At 31.4% G+C, this 16,660-nt stretch overlaps 1 protein-coding gene across 8 annotated transcripts in view; it reads right to left on the bottom strand.

Annotated features, from left to right (window-relative positions):
* The window catches only part of KMT2E (lysine methyltransferase 2E (inactive)), an 86,805-nt gene that overhangs the window by 26,643 nt on the left and 43,502 nt on the right, over positions 1-16,660 (bottom strand). For 6 of the 8 annotated variants that reach the window (XM_056800859.1, XM_056800861.1, XM_056800860.1 and 3 more), the window contains exons 4-12: positions 16,233-16,462; positions 13,330-13,410; positions 12,149-12,207; positions 10,623-10,795; positions 8,361-8,399; positions 5,763-5,993; positions 5,511-5,641; positions 3,164-3,281; positions 2,449-2,558 (exon numbers count right to left, since the gene is read on the bottom strand). In XM_056800859.1, coding sequence (XP_056656837.1) covers positions 2,449-2,558; positions 3,164-3,281; positions 5,511-5,641; positions 5,763-5,993; positions 8,361-8,399; positions 10,623-10,795; positions 12,149-12,207; positions 13,330-13,410; positions 16,233-16,462 — 1,172 coding nt within the window. Of the gene's footprint in view, positions 1-2,448; positions 2,559-3,163; positions 3,282-5,510; positions 5,642-5,762; positions 5,994-8,360; positions 8,400-10,622; positions 10,796-12,148; positions 12,208-13,329; positions 13,411-15,667; positions 15,757-16,232; positions 16,463-16,660 lie in introns of those variants that run through there. The other 2 variants (XM_056800866.1, XM_056800865.1) reach the window with 2 other exon arrangements.

Here is a 16,660-nt window from a genome sequence, read left to right as displayed (position 1 = left end):
AGGCTGCCAACTTGACACAGTTACTTGATTATTATCTTTAGAATTTATTTATACCGATAAAGTAAAAGCTAGTGTTCTTAAAAATTCGTTCAGTCATTAAATAAAATACTAAGTGCTATTTCTCCATCAAAAGTACAGTGGGAATTTTGAGGAAAGGCTTATTCAAGATTTTGTTCTGGTCCATGGAGTTCAAATTTTAAAATGACAGAAAAACCCTTTTTCTCCATAAGAAAATTACTGCAAATATGAGCTCTAAAATTAATCCTTAAACTATGAGATTAAAAAAAAAAACACCCTGCTCTTAGGACATAAAACTTAATAAATGACCTGGGAGGAGCAACAGAGGTATAACAAAAGGCATATCTTTTAAACAAAGTGAGCAAGTCAAAAGAAATGTAGATAGCACTGTCATAACTATGAAAAAATGTAGGATATCCCAAAATTTTAGTGAAATTTTAAATTTTAATAGTTTAAAACTGCCGTAAGTCTTTTGGGATACTTTGTGTATCAAATCAAAATGCCTATGTTTGTGAATTACTGCTAAAGAACATTCCTCTGAAGCCCTATTTTCATAAAACTAAGGAAGGAGCAAAAAAGCAAAAAAAAAAGATATCTATCTCACATAGATGATGAGTGTATACTTTCACAACAATGACACTAAATAAAGAAATAGTATCAGAGCTCTGTTTTTCTCCACATCTTTTCCTAGAATCTCTGAAAATTGAACCACAAAGGGATAGACTAAGAATCATACTTTAGTACTAGACTTCTCAATCCTCAGGAGAAGGAAAAGGGCTCTTGAGGTAAAAGGGATAATGACCTTTAAACTATCTGCTTTAGAGGCAGTGCCAGCAATCCATTTTGAGAGGTGGGGATGCAAGATAAAAGAAACTTCTGACAGAACAAAGGAAAAAAAGTATGACACTAAGAAAAACAAAATATAATTTTTAACTACATCTGAATGTTTAGCATTATTATTTTTGTAGTCTTTAGTTATATTCTAGAATAATATTACTTTTTGAATTGATTTGTCAAGACCTCAAATGTTCTCATGAAACATTCAATTAAAAATATGGTAGCATTTACATTTGTTTAGAAATGCAAAAAACAAAAGCACTTTGTTGGGTTATCATTTCTGCTCAAGTTCAACTGACATTTAAGGTGACAGAGAAATTTGAGAACTCTTAAACCATTTGTAGGTTCAATTTTATATCACACTATTATCAGCTAAACTGGGGAGAAGGCAATAGGAGAACTAGTTCTTTTTATTTTGTTAAGAAATTAAGCAAGACAACTAGGTGGCTCAGGGTATAGAGAGCCAGGCCTAAAATTGGGAGAATCTAGGTTAAAATGTGGCTTCAAACATTTCCTAGCTGTGTGACCCTAGGCAAGTCACTTACCCCCAATTGATTAGGCCTATCTGATCTTCTGCTTTGGAACCAATATTTAGTGTCAATTCTAAGACAGAAGGCAAGGATTTAAAAAAGAATTATGCCAGTAGAATCCAGAAATCCATAGACTTTACAAAACAAAACCCCAAATGTCTTAAACTATGTATACTGGTTTAAAAGTATTTTTATATGGAGCATTATAATTCCTAGAAAACTTGGTACTTTCATCAACTCTGGAACACTTGATCACCATGTGGGGGTGGGGATGGGAAGCATAGAGGATGCCTATAAAGGGAGGAAATGAAATGAATGAGAGGGACAGAGACTCTCAATTTGGGATTTTTATCAGGAGAGAAAGTTGAGACTTTAATTTTAACAACTGGGTAGATGGGTAACTTCTCTACAATTTGTAAATCTTAAGAGTTGCTGATTAAGTGGTTTACCTAAAGTCACTCACCTTATGGAAAGGATTTTTTTAAAGCTGAAAGAAGTTTGTCAGTCATCTAAAACTAGAAAGCATGGTAATTTAAAAGTATTTCTCCTTAAAGTATTTTTAATAGAACAAAGCACTTTCTTTTAAAGGAAGGTTAATTATGCTTAGATACTCCATTGGATAAAATGTTTATTTTCTTCTTCTGAAATGTATTTATAGAACAAAAATCAAGATTTCTTGATGTGATTTTCACAAATTAGGTGGACCACTTTTTTCAAAGAATCAAAATTCTCATTCCTTTCTTCTATGTACAAAAAATTAACAAAACCCAAAAATCATTCCCAGAAGCTAATACTATCAAAGAAAAATTTATTTTTGAAAAAAAAAAAGGCATATTATTAGCATAAAAATTTGTCTCATTATGACCTAAGCAATGATAATTAAGAAAGCTATTCCTTAGTCCTTTACCAATGGTAGAATAAGACAACTTTTGTGAAACAATTCACAAAACAATCTTAAGTGATTACACTAGAAATAGTAATAACTCCATGTAGTATATTACTCAAGTTTGGTGAATATTTTAAAAACATGTATGTAAAATGGCAACTTTTTTTTTTCACGTACCAATTTCCATAGTCAAAATCAAAACCAATAGTAATTTCTGTTCCCTTTGGAATGCTTTGGATGGAGTAAATATACAGATGAATAGTTCCATCTTCAATGATATGCCTCACCTGGAGATCAAATAAAAATGAAGCTTAGTTCACAATTTTTTAAAAATACTTTTATCTAAATAAAACAATGCAGATAGTATTAATTTAAAAAACCTACTAAGTCCATTCATGACGCCAGGTTCCTTGAAAAGACTAAAATTTAATAAAATAATGAAACTGACTTTATGGTGGCTTATAAATCAGTCTCATTAGTATAATCATAATTAGTAACTTAGTTTAACTAATTAGCACTTTAAAAACCTACTTACATAAACTATACAAATCCTCTTGCAGTTTTTATCTTTATGAGCATCCTGGGAGTTTAGAATTGAAAAGAATATTAGAGATCATGTAATTCAACCCCTCATTTTATATGTGAGGAAAATAAAAGCTGAAAGGTTAGGTGACTTATAAAGTCATGGGGTTAGGAGTAACACTTCTTGTAATTAGCATACCATGCATGACCTTGTATTTTTTGTGAAAGCACTAAAAAATGAGGATCCATAAATCAAGGAAAGGTATCATTACAACCTCTGATGAACAAATCCATGAAAAGTTGCACATATCTACATATTGTAAAGAGAATATTAGTTAGGGAAAATATCAAGACCACAAAAACAACCTACCTCTGCATTTGGTGTACAAGAACGTCTAATGAATCGAGCCTCATTCCCAAAAGTCCTTGCATCAACACACATTTCTAACCCATGAAATTTAGAGTAGAATAGAACAAAAGGATATGGCCTTCAAAGAAAAAAATGTTATCATTCATTGGCATTTTAACATGACAAGTAAAGTTTCAAAAATTTGTGTTCTAAGACTAATTTATTACAAAGAGATATAAAGTAGGGCTTAAAATAACAGTTTGAATGAATATTAGGGTAAAGTAGCTCATTTTAGTGGGATTTTTAATGAGTAAGTTTCTAGTAGTTATATTTCCTATGTAAAGGAATTAAAAACAAAACACAAGACAAAAAAATAGTCATAAAAACATCAGCTATTCTCCTTTTCCCTTGACTTTTACATGTGTCTTGTTTGGATTTGATGGGTAATTTGAAAGTCTAACCTAAGTAGCTTATATCTTTCAAGATGGGGGAAAAAATGGGAAGAATGAAAGAATAAGTTTATGCTTGATGAAAATTCTCTTTCTGCACTGACAAGAACTATACATTTTTAAAAAATATAAACTCTTGGAATGTAGAAATAGCTCTGGTAATAGTTATAAGGTATGTTAACTATAAGGGATTCTACTATTGATATATATATGTACCAACCCTAAAGCAAAATAAACATCTGAAAATCTATTTTTTACAAGAATCAATTATTAAGTTGTTATACCCTACTGAAGAAGGAATCACCACAGGATATTTTTACATTTCAGCTTTTTAGTGCAATTAAAATAACTCTATATCTACATATATCTATGAACTAACATATCCTGCAGTTAAAAGTCATATATGATAAGAAACACTTAATAATTAGTGTCAGCTAAGGTATAAGATTTAAAACTTTATTGGGTAAAATATTCAAGAAATCAGCAATGACCTAAGACCCTCACAACTTTGTCCTATTGATATTTTCAGAAGCTAATAAGATGAAAGCTGCTAGTAGAGCATAATCTCTATACTTCTAGAGTATGTAAGATCTAGAGTAAGTCATAATTTCATATAACTACACATTATGACTCAGGCTATAGGGAAACAGACAAGAGAAAATGTGCTTCTCATTCTTTTGCTAGCATTATAGAAGTGTCATTTTCCCCCACTCAATTTAGGAAGTTTATGATTATGGGCTCTTGGTGATACCTTTACTATCTTCTCCAAGCTCTTAAGTGTTTATGATATGAAGGAACTTTACAGGTCATAGACCAGGATCCCTAAAAATAAGGATCCCTGTCAGATATAGTGCTACACATCTATAATCCTTGCTACTGGGAAGACTGAGTCTGATGGATCTCTTGATCTTAGAAATTCAGAGCTACAATGGCTAGACAGATCAGGTGTCAAGAGTCTGGCATCAATGTAGTACAATCCATGAGAATAAGAAGTCAATGATTGAACAGGCCCAGATTAGAAACTAAGCAGTCTAAGAGCCTCATTCCATTCATTTAGTAGTACTAGGCCCCATTAGTGGCCCTGGAACTTCCATTTTGCTGAGGCCAAAAGGCATAGTCTCAAAACAAAAGCAAACCAAAATAACAAAACCACTGAGAGTTACTTATAATAGTCTCCCTCTCTTCATGCTATTCTTAGGACTATTTTAAGTTGGTTATTTAGGCAATTAGAAGATGGATAAACTCACTCTATTCAAAGGTATTGCGTATTCTTACAAAAGTGAAATTTTAAAACTGCTTTTCATAAAATATTCCTTTAGATGCCACCTCATAATCTTAAGAATTTGAATGATCTTAGAACTTAGGCTTATGTTACCCTCTCAACTTCTAGTTGAATTCTGGTTCTAGAGCAAATGGCTGTCAACCTTTTAAAAGTTTTTTTTTCCTCCCTCATAGCAAAGTAAAGCAATCACAGAACAATGAAAATTTAAACTGGAAATAAAAAAATATCTCTCCAAACCCCATTACCCGGGCCTGCAGCTGAAGATAATTTTGAGTCTTTAGAGACAAAGAAGCTATTGTATGAACTTTCAGATTGCAAACCAGGAAGCCCAGTCAGCAAACTTTAATTGGGGGCAGGAGCTATGGAATGGAAAATCTCAATATGGGGACAAATTTTGTAGTATGACCTTTGAGAACTAGCAGAGAAATGATAGCCTCTGTTCACAGTCACAAAGCCAAATTGTAAAGACATCTCTTCACTCCTATCCATGTTCTCTTTACATTATATCAGGCTACCTTCATTATTATTTCAAAATGGGCAGTTTTGATTATTAGGAAAATTGGAATAAAAAAGTTATGAATAAATTAATGTTAATAACAAAGCCAGAAATTCAAACTTAGATACATGAAATATGTACCTCTTAAAGAAATATCCATTTGCTTCAAACTGTTCTCTTAGCATGAACTTCCCTCTGTATTCAATAATAAGGGCATCAGGAGGCAAATCTTTAGCAGATTTCAGGATTTTCTTATTCTTTTGTATGTAGCTCTAAAAAAAACCCCAAAATTAAATCTTAAAACAGAACCAGCTAAGATATTAATACTATTAATTGCTTTATAAGCAAGAAAAGCACAATGCTACAAGTTTTTATCTAATCTTTTATACATACCTCTACAGGAGGCTTGAAGATCAGATTGCTGGGATTTGATTCTGATTTGTTATTCATTTCTTTCTTATCATTTCCACTGCCCAATCGTAAAGCTATTCTTTGAGCCTCCCTTTGGACACCTTCACTGTACTGGTTATTGTTTGCTTCCTCATAACGATCCATCCAAGCTTTGATTTTAGTTTCCCATCCAAAATTTGACCCATCAGAAGGATCAATTTCTGGAGCTGAACCCTAGAAAAATCACAGCAATATGTTACTGTTAATGTTTATTCTTAAATTAATAGGAATTTAAGTTAACTATATACTACCAATAAATAAATAATCTATGAGATTAGGAAAATGAGTTTTGTTTCCTAAGGTAGCATTGCTAAAAAAAAAATTTTATACCACAGTAGTTGGCAACATCTTACCACTACTGTCATGCAGCAAGTGGGTAGAGAAAGCTGAATGGATATGGACATGACAGGCCAGGATAGCAACTGTTCAGGGCTTAAGTCATTTGCATTTCCCAAACAGTAAGACAGGGATGTCTAGCTTTATTAGTGTGGCAGCTATGGCAACTATGCCATATCTATTTCTACCAATACTAGGAACTTAGGTACTATATAATACATAAACATTCTCTGCCCTCCTTGTTATTACATTCATAAATCCATTTAAAATTCAAATAAGTTTCTTTATAACTTGATCTGAAAAACTATCAATCTGCATATTATGCCTGAAACAAATTGATTTTCTTAGTTAATATAACATGCTTAAGATCTAAAGTTTTCTACTTTAAAAAAAGTTAATAAATAAGATCTATTTTGAAGAAACATCCTAAAAGTAATTTATTTGAGGGCTAGAAATTTATAGCTCTTTGCCAAATGTAAAACAGTCAAAATCCCAGTCACAGGTCATGATGAAGACACTGTTTTTATTACTAAAAACTCCATTTCTTTGAAAGTTGAAATTAAATTATATGGTCAGAAAAGATAGGTCACAAATGCAGGGGACATAGAACATTTCAATCTCCTTCAGGAAAAGATGCAAAGCTTTGTTTTAAAATATTCAAAGACAAAAGGAGGGCCAGATTTACCCATGGAATCTTAGTGAAGTTTTGCCATGAAGCAGGGACTTTAGATGTATTTAAGTATTCACAAGATATTTCATTCATAAACTATAGTTTTAAGTAATTGTATAGGATTGTATATGTATATATATATTTCAATTATTTTCTTTCCTTTGAAGAAAAATTGAAAAATATAGAAACTATATTCTTTGACTACAAAAATTTTAACTCATATTAGAATAGTAATTCATTTTATTTTAGTTATTATAGAAACAAAAGCTTAAAATTGCACAAAAATTGAGTCTCTGTGCCTGCTTTGTTACATAATAGTTACCAAATTCGACACTATTTCATGGAATTTTGAACAACCATCCTATATAATTTAATAATAGTTTTAAGAAAATCTTCAGCATTTGTAACTACAATTGAAACTTTTGAATATATATGTACATTTGTAACTTTATCTACATTATTATAATTTATCATATAAGAGTAACACAGATCACAAATAACCAAATCAAGAAATATTTACATTTTTAATATCTTAAGATGTACTGTTATACAATGAATTTCTATGTAAAACTTTCAGCTAATTTGAAATGAATATAACAATAAGATACAAAGTTTTAAAAAGTATCCAATTTAAGGAAAGAAAACATGTTATATGAATTTAAAGTAATCAAAATTTATTTCCTAAAGTGTAACTTGGATTTGATTAAAAAAACAAACAAACAGTTACTATGAATAAAAAACACTAATAAGCATTGCTCTCAAACTGAAACAAAATTAAAGATTCACAATAATGGAATAGCTAAAGAGTTGGTTCCAGGGCTATCTATTTTCCTAGAAACACAGAAATTTCTTCTATCAATAAAACTGATTCTTCTTTGCACCATCCCCTAATGGAATTTTAAATTTTATATTAAGAATATATTTGTTCCTAGATATTAACTGCCAAAAGAGAAAATCGCCCCAAGTTGTCTTGCTGAAAATTGTAAAAATAACTCTGCAACTAACATACAAACCCCTCTAAAAATCAAAACAGTAATTTTGTACCCATAAATAAATATAAGAATATACTCCAAGTAATTCAAGATTAAAAAACAAAATAAATTACGAATGTTGCTAAAATGTTATTTAGGCAAAATATCCATTCCAAATACAATAGATTAATTACTGACAGAAATGACAGTCAATTATTTATAACAGGGAAAATATAGATTAATAGAAATGCAGGTGACAAAAAACTTTTCATTTATTTTAGCTAAGTTTAAAAATCCTCATAGCATACAAAAAACTTTTCATTTATTTTAGCTAAGTTTAAATATCCTCATAGCATACTCCCCTTACTCCTACCAAATTTTAAACAGTGCTATTAACACTAGAAATCTTTTATACCTCCAGTATACCCTCTGGTGAAAGTAGGAGTAATGACATATATTGAATAGTAAACTGTAAGAAGTTAAGGATTGTAAATAAACAAATTAATTAGTATTTGCATAATGGCTGGTTAATTAGATAGGCATGAATTTTAAAAATGTATTTACCTTAACTCTTGATGATTTTCTAGATCCTTCACGAAAAGACTACAATAAAGACAGATGTTATAGATTAGTCAAAATTTTAAATTTAACTATTAAAGCACCAAGCCAAGGACATAATCTGGAGGATGCAGTGCATTATTAAGAAATTGCTAAAAAACATGATTAATATGTGACTTGAAGAGGCTTGAAATCTAATTGGGGAATTAAGACTAACAAATAGCTGCACACAATATAGGACAGAATATAATTCAGTCCTAAACTGTGTGGTACAGATTATTTACATGTTATGAAGGAAATGAGATAAGTGAGACCTGGATTAGTGAGAAACAGCATCATGGAGGACAGGCATAAGTTGTATAACTTCAATAGGCAAAAGAGAAGATAGCTACCCTAAGCATGGGAAAGGATGTGATCAAAAGCATGATAGAAAAAAAAATAAATATTTTCCCGGGAAAAGCATACCAGGCTGTTTAAAGTAACGGTTATAAAATCTTACTTTTTTTATAACATCAGGAGTGAAGTAATATATATATATATATGGCCAAATAACTGTGGGCTGAAGCTATATTACAGAGGACTTCACAGGACAGGATAGGAAGTCTCAATTCAAGCATTCTGATGTTATTTCCTTTTAAATAAGAGTGACAAAATTAAATCTCTTTAAGAAGGTAGAAAAAAAAGGATAAATTAGAGAAAGAAAAACAGGGAGTTAAGAATCAACTAAAATGTCACTGCAGTAATCACCAGATATTTAAAGGCTTAGTATAGCAAAGCAGTAATGAAGATGAATAGCAATGAAACATTTCAAAAGAAAAAGCAGAATTTAGTGACTAATGATTATGGAAAAAAGCAAAGGAAACACAAAGCAAAGATGATTCCCAGGTTTCAAAACTGAATAACATAGAGAACTGGGGGTATTGTTGATAGAAACAGTGAAGTCAGAAGGAGGAACTCATCTAGCCAAGGAGTGGAATTTGATGAGTTAGGATCAACACACTGACTAGGCAGATGGAAGAAAGAGGTTACAATTAAGAGGGAGAGAAGGAAAAGGAAACAGTGAAATGAACAGAAGTGAAAACCTTTAAGAGTATGTATGTATGTAGAGTAACGTCTAATTTTGCATTATTCAACTATTTTAAACCTTTCTCAAAAAGTGTTCAATTTCTGAAGTATCACATATCATAAACACTACATTAAGTAAATTACTAGTTGTCGTTTTCTTTCATTCATTTTCTTAAACACAAACTATTCAAATAGTTTTACTTTCATAATTACCAACCACAAATAATACTGAGCTGAAAACCTAACCAAAAGCTCAATTTTTTCTAAATATATTCAATTTTCCCTCCCCAATTTGCCAAGATCTCAACAAAAATTAGGATTCTATACTCTCATTTTTTAACATCATATGATGTTTCACATCCTGGGATCAACAATACCCTCACACTCCACCTGAAGTAAAATATATAAGAAGATAGATTGAACTTCATCCAAAACATGCCTACTTATGTAAACAGTAATATTTAAGGGCTTTGGATAAGTGCTTAGCTTAAATAAAGCATTTGGGAACACAAACATAAATAGAAACTTATGGTGATCAGAATACTTAAATTTTTGCATGAGATTTGTTAGAAAAGCAAAAATTCAACAATGACAAATTAAAATTAACAATATTAAAAATTCAGTATGTGTATGCATGTTCTACATCAAACATAAATTCAATATGCAGTAGTTGTGATACAAGGGGCTTCACTGAATATTTTAAAACTTCATTATTGGGCAGCTAGGTGGCTCAGTGGATAGAAAATCAGGCCTAGAGACAAGAGGTCCTAGGTTCATATTTGGTCTCAGACACTTCCTAAGCTGTGTGATTCTGAGCAAGTCACAACTCCAATTGGCTAACCCTTACCTCTCGTCTGCCTTGGAATCATTACTTAGTATCGATTCTAAGAAGTTATGGGCTTAGTTTAAAAAAACAATAATAATTTAACTATATTACACTATAAATATTATAATGTACTTTATAAAATTAAAATGCTATAAAAATATAAGGTATTATAGGAAAGTGAACTTTATTGTTCACCAACCTATAAAGGGATCTAATGAAATTTTATCAAGTTAAAATGAAAATCTCTCACATGAAAAATCAAACTGATAAATGTACTGTTATCATCTTTCAACAGAGTTGCTGCAGCCACATACCAATGCCCCCCCATAATTATATATAAATTTTCTTTGTCATACAAGTTATCCAATACAACTTACTTTTTTGCATTTTGAAATATTTTGTTCTTTTTCTCCACTTTTTTTCCTTTTCTTATCATTGACCTTGGTAACTCTCGCAGCAGTTAAAGTTATTGTTGTTGGTGTATGTTGAAATGCAGTATACAATTCCACAGGAACTTCATCACCACTCTCTGTTGCACTGGTGTCACCATCTTTAAATCCAAAATTATTAAAACAATGAATTTAACATTTCTCTCAATGTTATGTTGAAAAATAAAACTACTAGTCCACATCATAAATTAAAAGCTCTCAACATTTATGATTTTGAAACAATTTAACTTTTTAAAACAAAAGAAAACTCTTAAAAACTTTTCATTCACTTTACCCCCAAAATGCTCTTTTAAGCAGTACAATATACTTCATTTTTCATAAATGACATTTTTTTCTCAAAATACTAAATGTAAATAAAAAGTTCAATTCAATTAAGATTCATTTATAAAGGTAGCATAACTTCCATATTTTAAAAATATTCTTACATACAGAAAAAATCTTTTTGTAAATGAAATTATACAAACATTACTTTTGGATCAGAGGAAGTATGGCACAGTATAAAGAACAATAGTCTTGGAAATCACAAGAGATAAGATTTTTGTGTCTGTTCTCCCACTTAAAGGCCATGTGGTCTTAGTTAAGCTATTTAAAATCTTTAGTGTGTCCATTTGTTCACTGGTAAAACAAAAGGATTATATTAGACTAGCAGTTCTCACAGTGTGGTCTTTAGACTCCTACAGAGTTCCTGAGACCTGCTGAGGGGATCTTTGAGGTTAAAATTATTTTCATAATAATAATAATAATACTAAGCCATTATCTGCCTATTAAAATACTCCTGTTTCCCATCTACTACCTACATGAGGCAGAATTTTCTTCATATACTGGAATCAAAACAATATATTGCATAAGATTAAATACAGAGGCAGCTATGAGGAGCCAACTATTTTCTATTTAAACCAGACATTAAAGATATTTGCAAAATCATATAAAACAGGGCCAACCTTCTCACTAATTTTCCAGTTTTAAAATTAAAAATGGTTTTTGTTAACAATGTAATGATTTGTTATTGTTTTAGAATGAATTAATATGATTTTAAAATATCACTTATAATTTTAATATAATGCAGAACTGTTATCTAAAATTATTACAGTCCTGGCCAAGAAAACCTTTATTTAAAAAAAAAAAGAATGGTTTTCGGAAATTAAGAAAACAACAAAAAAATCCTGTAAAACCATATCACTTAAAGAAAACTGATGATACGGTAAGGCACCACAAAAACTAGAACAGGCCAACATAGTAACAAAGACTATTAATAGCTGAAAGTTCAAAATAAACCAATATATCTCCTTTATGTAAATTTAAAATATTTTCAATAAGATTAAAAATTAAGATATATTAACAAGATAAAAATTAAGATAGACACCACTTCTGATCTCAATCCAAAAGACTTAAATACAGCACAACAGAGCATAAAATTTTAGTTTTAGTTTTTTTTAATTATCATTTTTACATACCTGACATATTTTCTCTTTTCCGGCGTTGTAACTGCACAGCCCTTTCTTTATCCAAACTCCTAACACACAAACAAATGAGATAATTAATTCATTATAAAACTATAGAGTGAAAGACACATAGACAGAGAGAGAGACAGAGAGAGACAGAGATAGAAACAGAGTGTGTGTGTGTATGCACAGACATGGATATGGATATGAATGAAACTTACCTGCTGAAAAATGTTCTAAGCTTTAAAAGAATTTATTTTATAGAGTTGTCTTCTTATAGAACACAGTATATCCTTCTATGTGGCGGATCTCTAGTTACACTTTTAAAAGTTTTTTTTTTTTAATTTTTAACAGATATTTATATTGAAATCAAAGCTCAGTTCAAGGAAATTTTGTGCCTTGTATGTAAAAAACGAACATTTAGTAATATAGTAAAGTTTTCTAAAACAAGTATGGGAAAAATAATTGATAAAATAGTATTTAAATGTTACCATGAATGAACTTTCTGCTATGCTAAAAATGTTAATCAAAACTCCAAAATAATCTAATATCCAAGCTGCCAGCAATATTACTTAGTTCATTTTTGAAATAGCAGTTTCTCAAAGCCACTAGCAGTTTATTTCCTTCAATCTCCATACTTTTTAATACTTGAACTATTATCATCCCAGAAAACTTACTGTTTTCCTTTAATTACTTAAATTTATTTGCCTTTCCAAGTATCTTTGCAAAGTAAAACCTAGTGAGTTTATCAGACCTTAAATGAAACAAAGGACTCAACTACCCAATCTTTGCTTTGTAGACATTCAGCCCATTGTCTGCTGAAACATATAGCTATTCTACAAATGATTATTTGACAATGATCAGCAGAGTAGAGTATGCCTTAGCTGACCTTTTAGTTCCTAATGGTCTGTGTAAAGTAAAAATGTTTTTTATATATCAAAACTAGTTTTAATACAGAGATTTTTCAGGATTTAACAGAAGTACAGTAGGGAAGAGAAATAATAGCAAAGATAAGACAGACACATTCAAGTTAGGGATTGGGAGCAGGGGTGAGGGGAGGGTTCCAGGCTAGTAACATTGTATAGTGAACCTATAGCTTAATATTTCAACTTCTTGAGTTCAGAATTCTGATAAATTTCTGGTAAGTGAGTAATACCATTAATACAAATACCACCAGACATACTACCACTCACCTAGGCTGACAACGTTCACACAGATATATATCAGGAATATGCTGCCTATCAATCCCCATGCAGTCAATATGTTGCCAAACACTTTAAAAAAAAACAACAACAAAAAAAGGAAAACAAATTACTATTAGAAAAGACCTCTCAACACTTAAAGATATCAAGTTCAATTCAATAAGTTTTTAATGATTACCTACTATGTGCCAAGCATAGTGCTGTGAGGAATTTTAAAAAATATGACAGTCCCTGCCCTCGTGGAGCTTACAGTCTTGCTATATAAAACAATCAAAATAGAAGATTATATAGAATCACCCACTAAATTAAATTATCTGGAAGAGATACAGGTGCTCAGGGATGACTAGATAAACCTTTAGTCTCAGAAAAAAATTCCTGGACAGGACCAGGCTTGAACTATGAGTATGTTTTTCTTGGGAAAACTACAAGTGAGGGAATTAAAGACTGAATGTGAAGGGGAAAATGAATGTGGAGTATTAAGGAGACAGTCAAGTGATCAACCTGGATAGAGTATAGAAACTGTGATGCTGCTTCTCATTTAATAAAAATCTGAGTAAGACACTGAAAAATCATGTAGGGACCTAAAATGCCAGAGGGAAATATTTAAATTAGCACCATCCCCCTCCTACCCAACACTGTAAGGGCTACTATATGTTTTTGAATCTGTATTTTATAAAGAATCCAGCAATAATATTCAGGGAATAATTAGAAGCAGGAGAAACTTGAAGGCAAAAAAAGATCAGTCAGAAAGCTACTGCAATCATTCATAAGTGAAAGATGACTGACCAAGATAACAGTGAAAATGAAAGAAGGAATCTAAGAGAAGTTCCAAAAAGACTGAAATCAAATCTATTTTGTTTAATCTCCTCATCCAATGTACTTAGTACCACTAGACTAAAGATAATAAACATATCAATTTCTTTTCAAAATGTTTATTATGTCTTTGTACTTGACTTTAAATTACAGGTATCACTACTTCTTCATAAATAACTGGGCTATCCTACAGAGAAAACTCAGTTTCATCAACTATATTAGATAATATGTTTCAACAACTTCTATCTGAGTTAAACTATTCAGGTTAAATAACCCAAGTATGCCATGAATAGTATCTGAAATTAAGGGGAAAATAAGTGCAGAAATAGATAAAAGTAAATTAGAGATAACAAGGGACAGTCCTTGATGACTGATGGGATTTGTTGGGGGTGACAAAAGGGGGAACAAACTGTGAAGCCCTCATGATTTTAAGGGCTGGAAGAGCAACAGTATAGTCAGTAATAAAAGCTAAGTTAGGAAGAAATACCTGTTTAAAGGAAGGGGAAAAGTGTTCAGTTTTTGACATAGTTTGGTTGTCACTAGGACAACCAAATAAAGGATGATATTTAGACAACTTGAAATATGGGATTGAACTGAGAACGAGATTATCAGTGCTGGAAGTATGTATTTGAAAAATGAATACAGGCAGTAACTCACTGCACAATAGTGAATGAAGGAAAAAGAAAGGTCAGAGAAAATATGAATATCAACAAGAATCCTTTCTGAGATCATGTGAGAAAAATCACATAGCCTGGATAATCTAGTGACCATATCATTAACCTATATAACTTAATTTTGATTATATTAAATTCTCTGAGAACTACTATTGTTTGTATGTCAATGAAGATAATTTAACTTTGGGGGTGGCAAGAACTGTTTAGATTCTAGCCCTAAAATGAAAACATACTATCAAAGCAGTATGCTGTTTATGACATCAGACAATATTTACTATTATAAAGATAGTTGATAGAAACATAGATTATAGGGAAAAACATTTTTTAATCAAGTTTTAATCAAGTTGATTCTCTAAACACTTATGCTGTTATACCCTTTAATAAAAGGAAAATATTAAATTTTGAATTTTTACTTTCTTTGCAAAAGTTTTAACACTAAAATAAGGAGAGAATTAGACTGGATTTTTAACATAAATGAAATTAACTCTTGATTTGTGTAATGTTTGGCAATGAAAGCGATCAAGAGCACAAATAATACCCCCCAAATTCTATTTAATTTGTATATTTTAATACTCACATTTGAATATGTAAAATCCTGAAGGTCAGGGAATTAACATCATTTCAATTCAAATAAAAAGGCCACACTATGAAGACTAGACTTAGGAAGTTCTACAAAACTATCTACCTTTCCCATTCTACCTCTCTACTCAACTCTTTTTTTGTTCCCCAGCCCATGCAAGGGATGGACTCAGACTGAGCTCCTATCCCCTTTCTCCATCCTCCCCACCCACCAAGAAAAACAAAAACAAAAACAAAAAGCCCACTTTCTGTCCCAATCACACCTTCTCTAGGGGAGGAGGCCTTTCTTGGTGGCTGAACCAGGGTTGGGGGAGGGGAGACTGTGGTTCTGGTTCAAGGAGACTCCAGAGTGCTGCAGGTGCAAGTCAAAAGGAGGTGAGAGAGTCAGGTCAAACAAACATCAATTAAAAAAAGTATAATTCCCCCAAAGTGGATAATAAGAACTGACTATACAGTACAAGCAAGTCTTTTAAGCAAATACATATTCACACAGTGGCCTTACTGCTGTGAAAAATATTATTATCACTATTGTTATTGAACTGGTTATAAAGACCCTATTACCACATGGACAAAGTCTGGAAGCAGTCACCTGTTATCCAATTAAGGATAGGGGCTAGAAGAGCTAGTTATTATAGCTTTTTCATAAGGCCTTCTGTTAAGGAGCAAAATAGGCAACATTTTAATAGTGGCAGGCTTCCCACTTTAAAAAAATAAAATATAATTTAGTGATTCTTTTAAAGTAATAATAGTTATCTGTGCTACCATGTATTCGAAATTCAAGGTTAGAAGAAATTATGTGAAACAAAGTAATGGTGGGATATATTTTACCTGCATTTGTCACAACAGATCATGTAGCCATCATCATGTGTAAAACCACAAATGCATCTGGTTACATCAGTACCATAGCTTCCATCCTCTGATGTGCTGATGGTGGTAGCACTAGAGGTCTCATCAAAATTAGGAGTAGTAAATATGCCTACTTCATTTTTGCTAATAAGAACTGATGGAGGAGGAGAAGCTGGAGGTGTTGGAGGAGGACGAGCACCATAATTGTGGTCCTGGATAAACACAAACAGCACAATATTATTTACTGGAGCACTGAAATACACTAAGCTATAATGTACTTTATTTCAAAATAAAATCCCATCACTTTAATTTTGCATATTTCTGTAAAATCAAATTCTACTGAAAATAATGACTTATGCCAGACATTCTTGTCTTCCAACAATGATTTATTTTTAATGGAATCTCCATAT

Source organism: Monodelphis domestica, chromosome 5, assembly GCF_027887165.1.
Source record: "Monodelphis domestica isolate mMonDom1 chromosome 5, mMonDom1.pri, whole genome shotgun sequence".
Lineage (NCBI taxonomy): Eukaryota > Metazoa > Chordata > Mammalia > Didelphimorphia > Didelphidae > Monodelphis > Monodelphis domestica.
The sequence above is the reverse complement of the archived record's forward strand: the minus strand, read 5'-3'. Positions and strand labels throughout refer to the sequence as shown.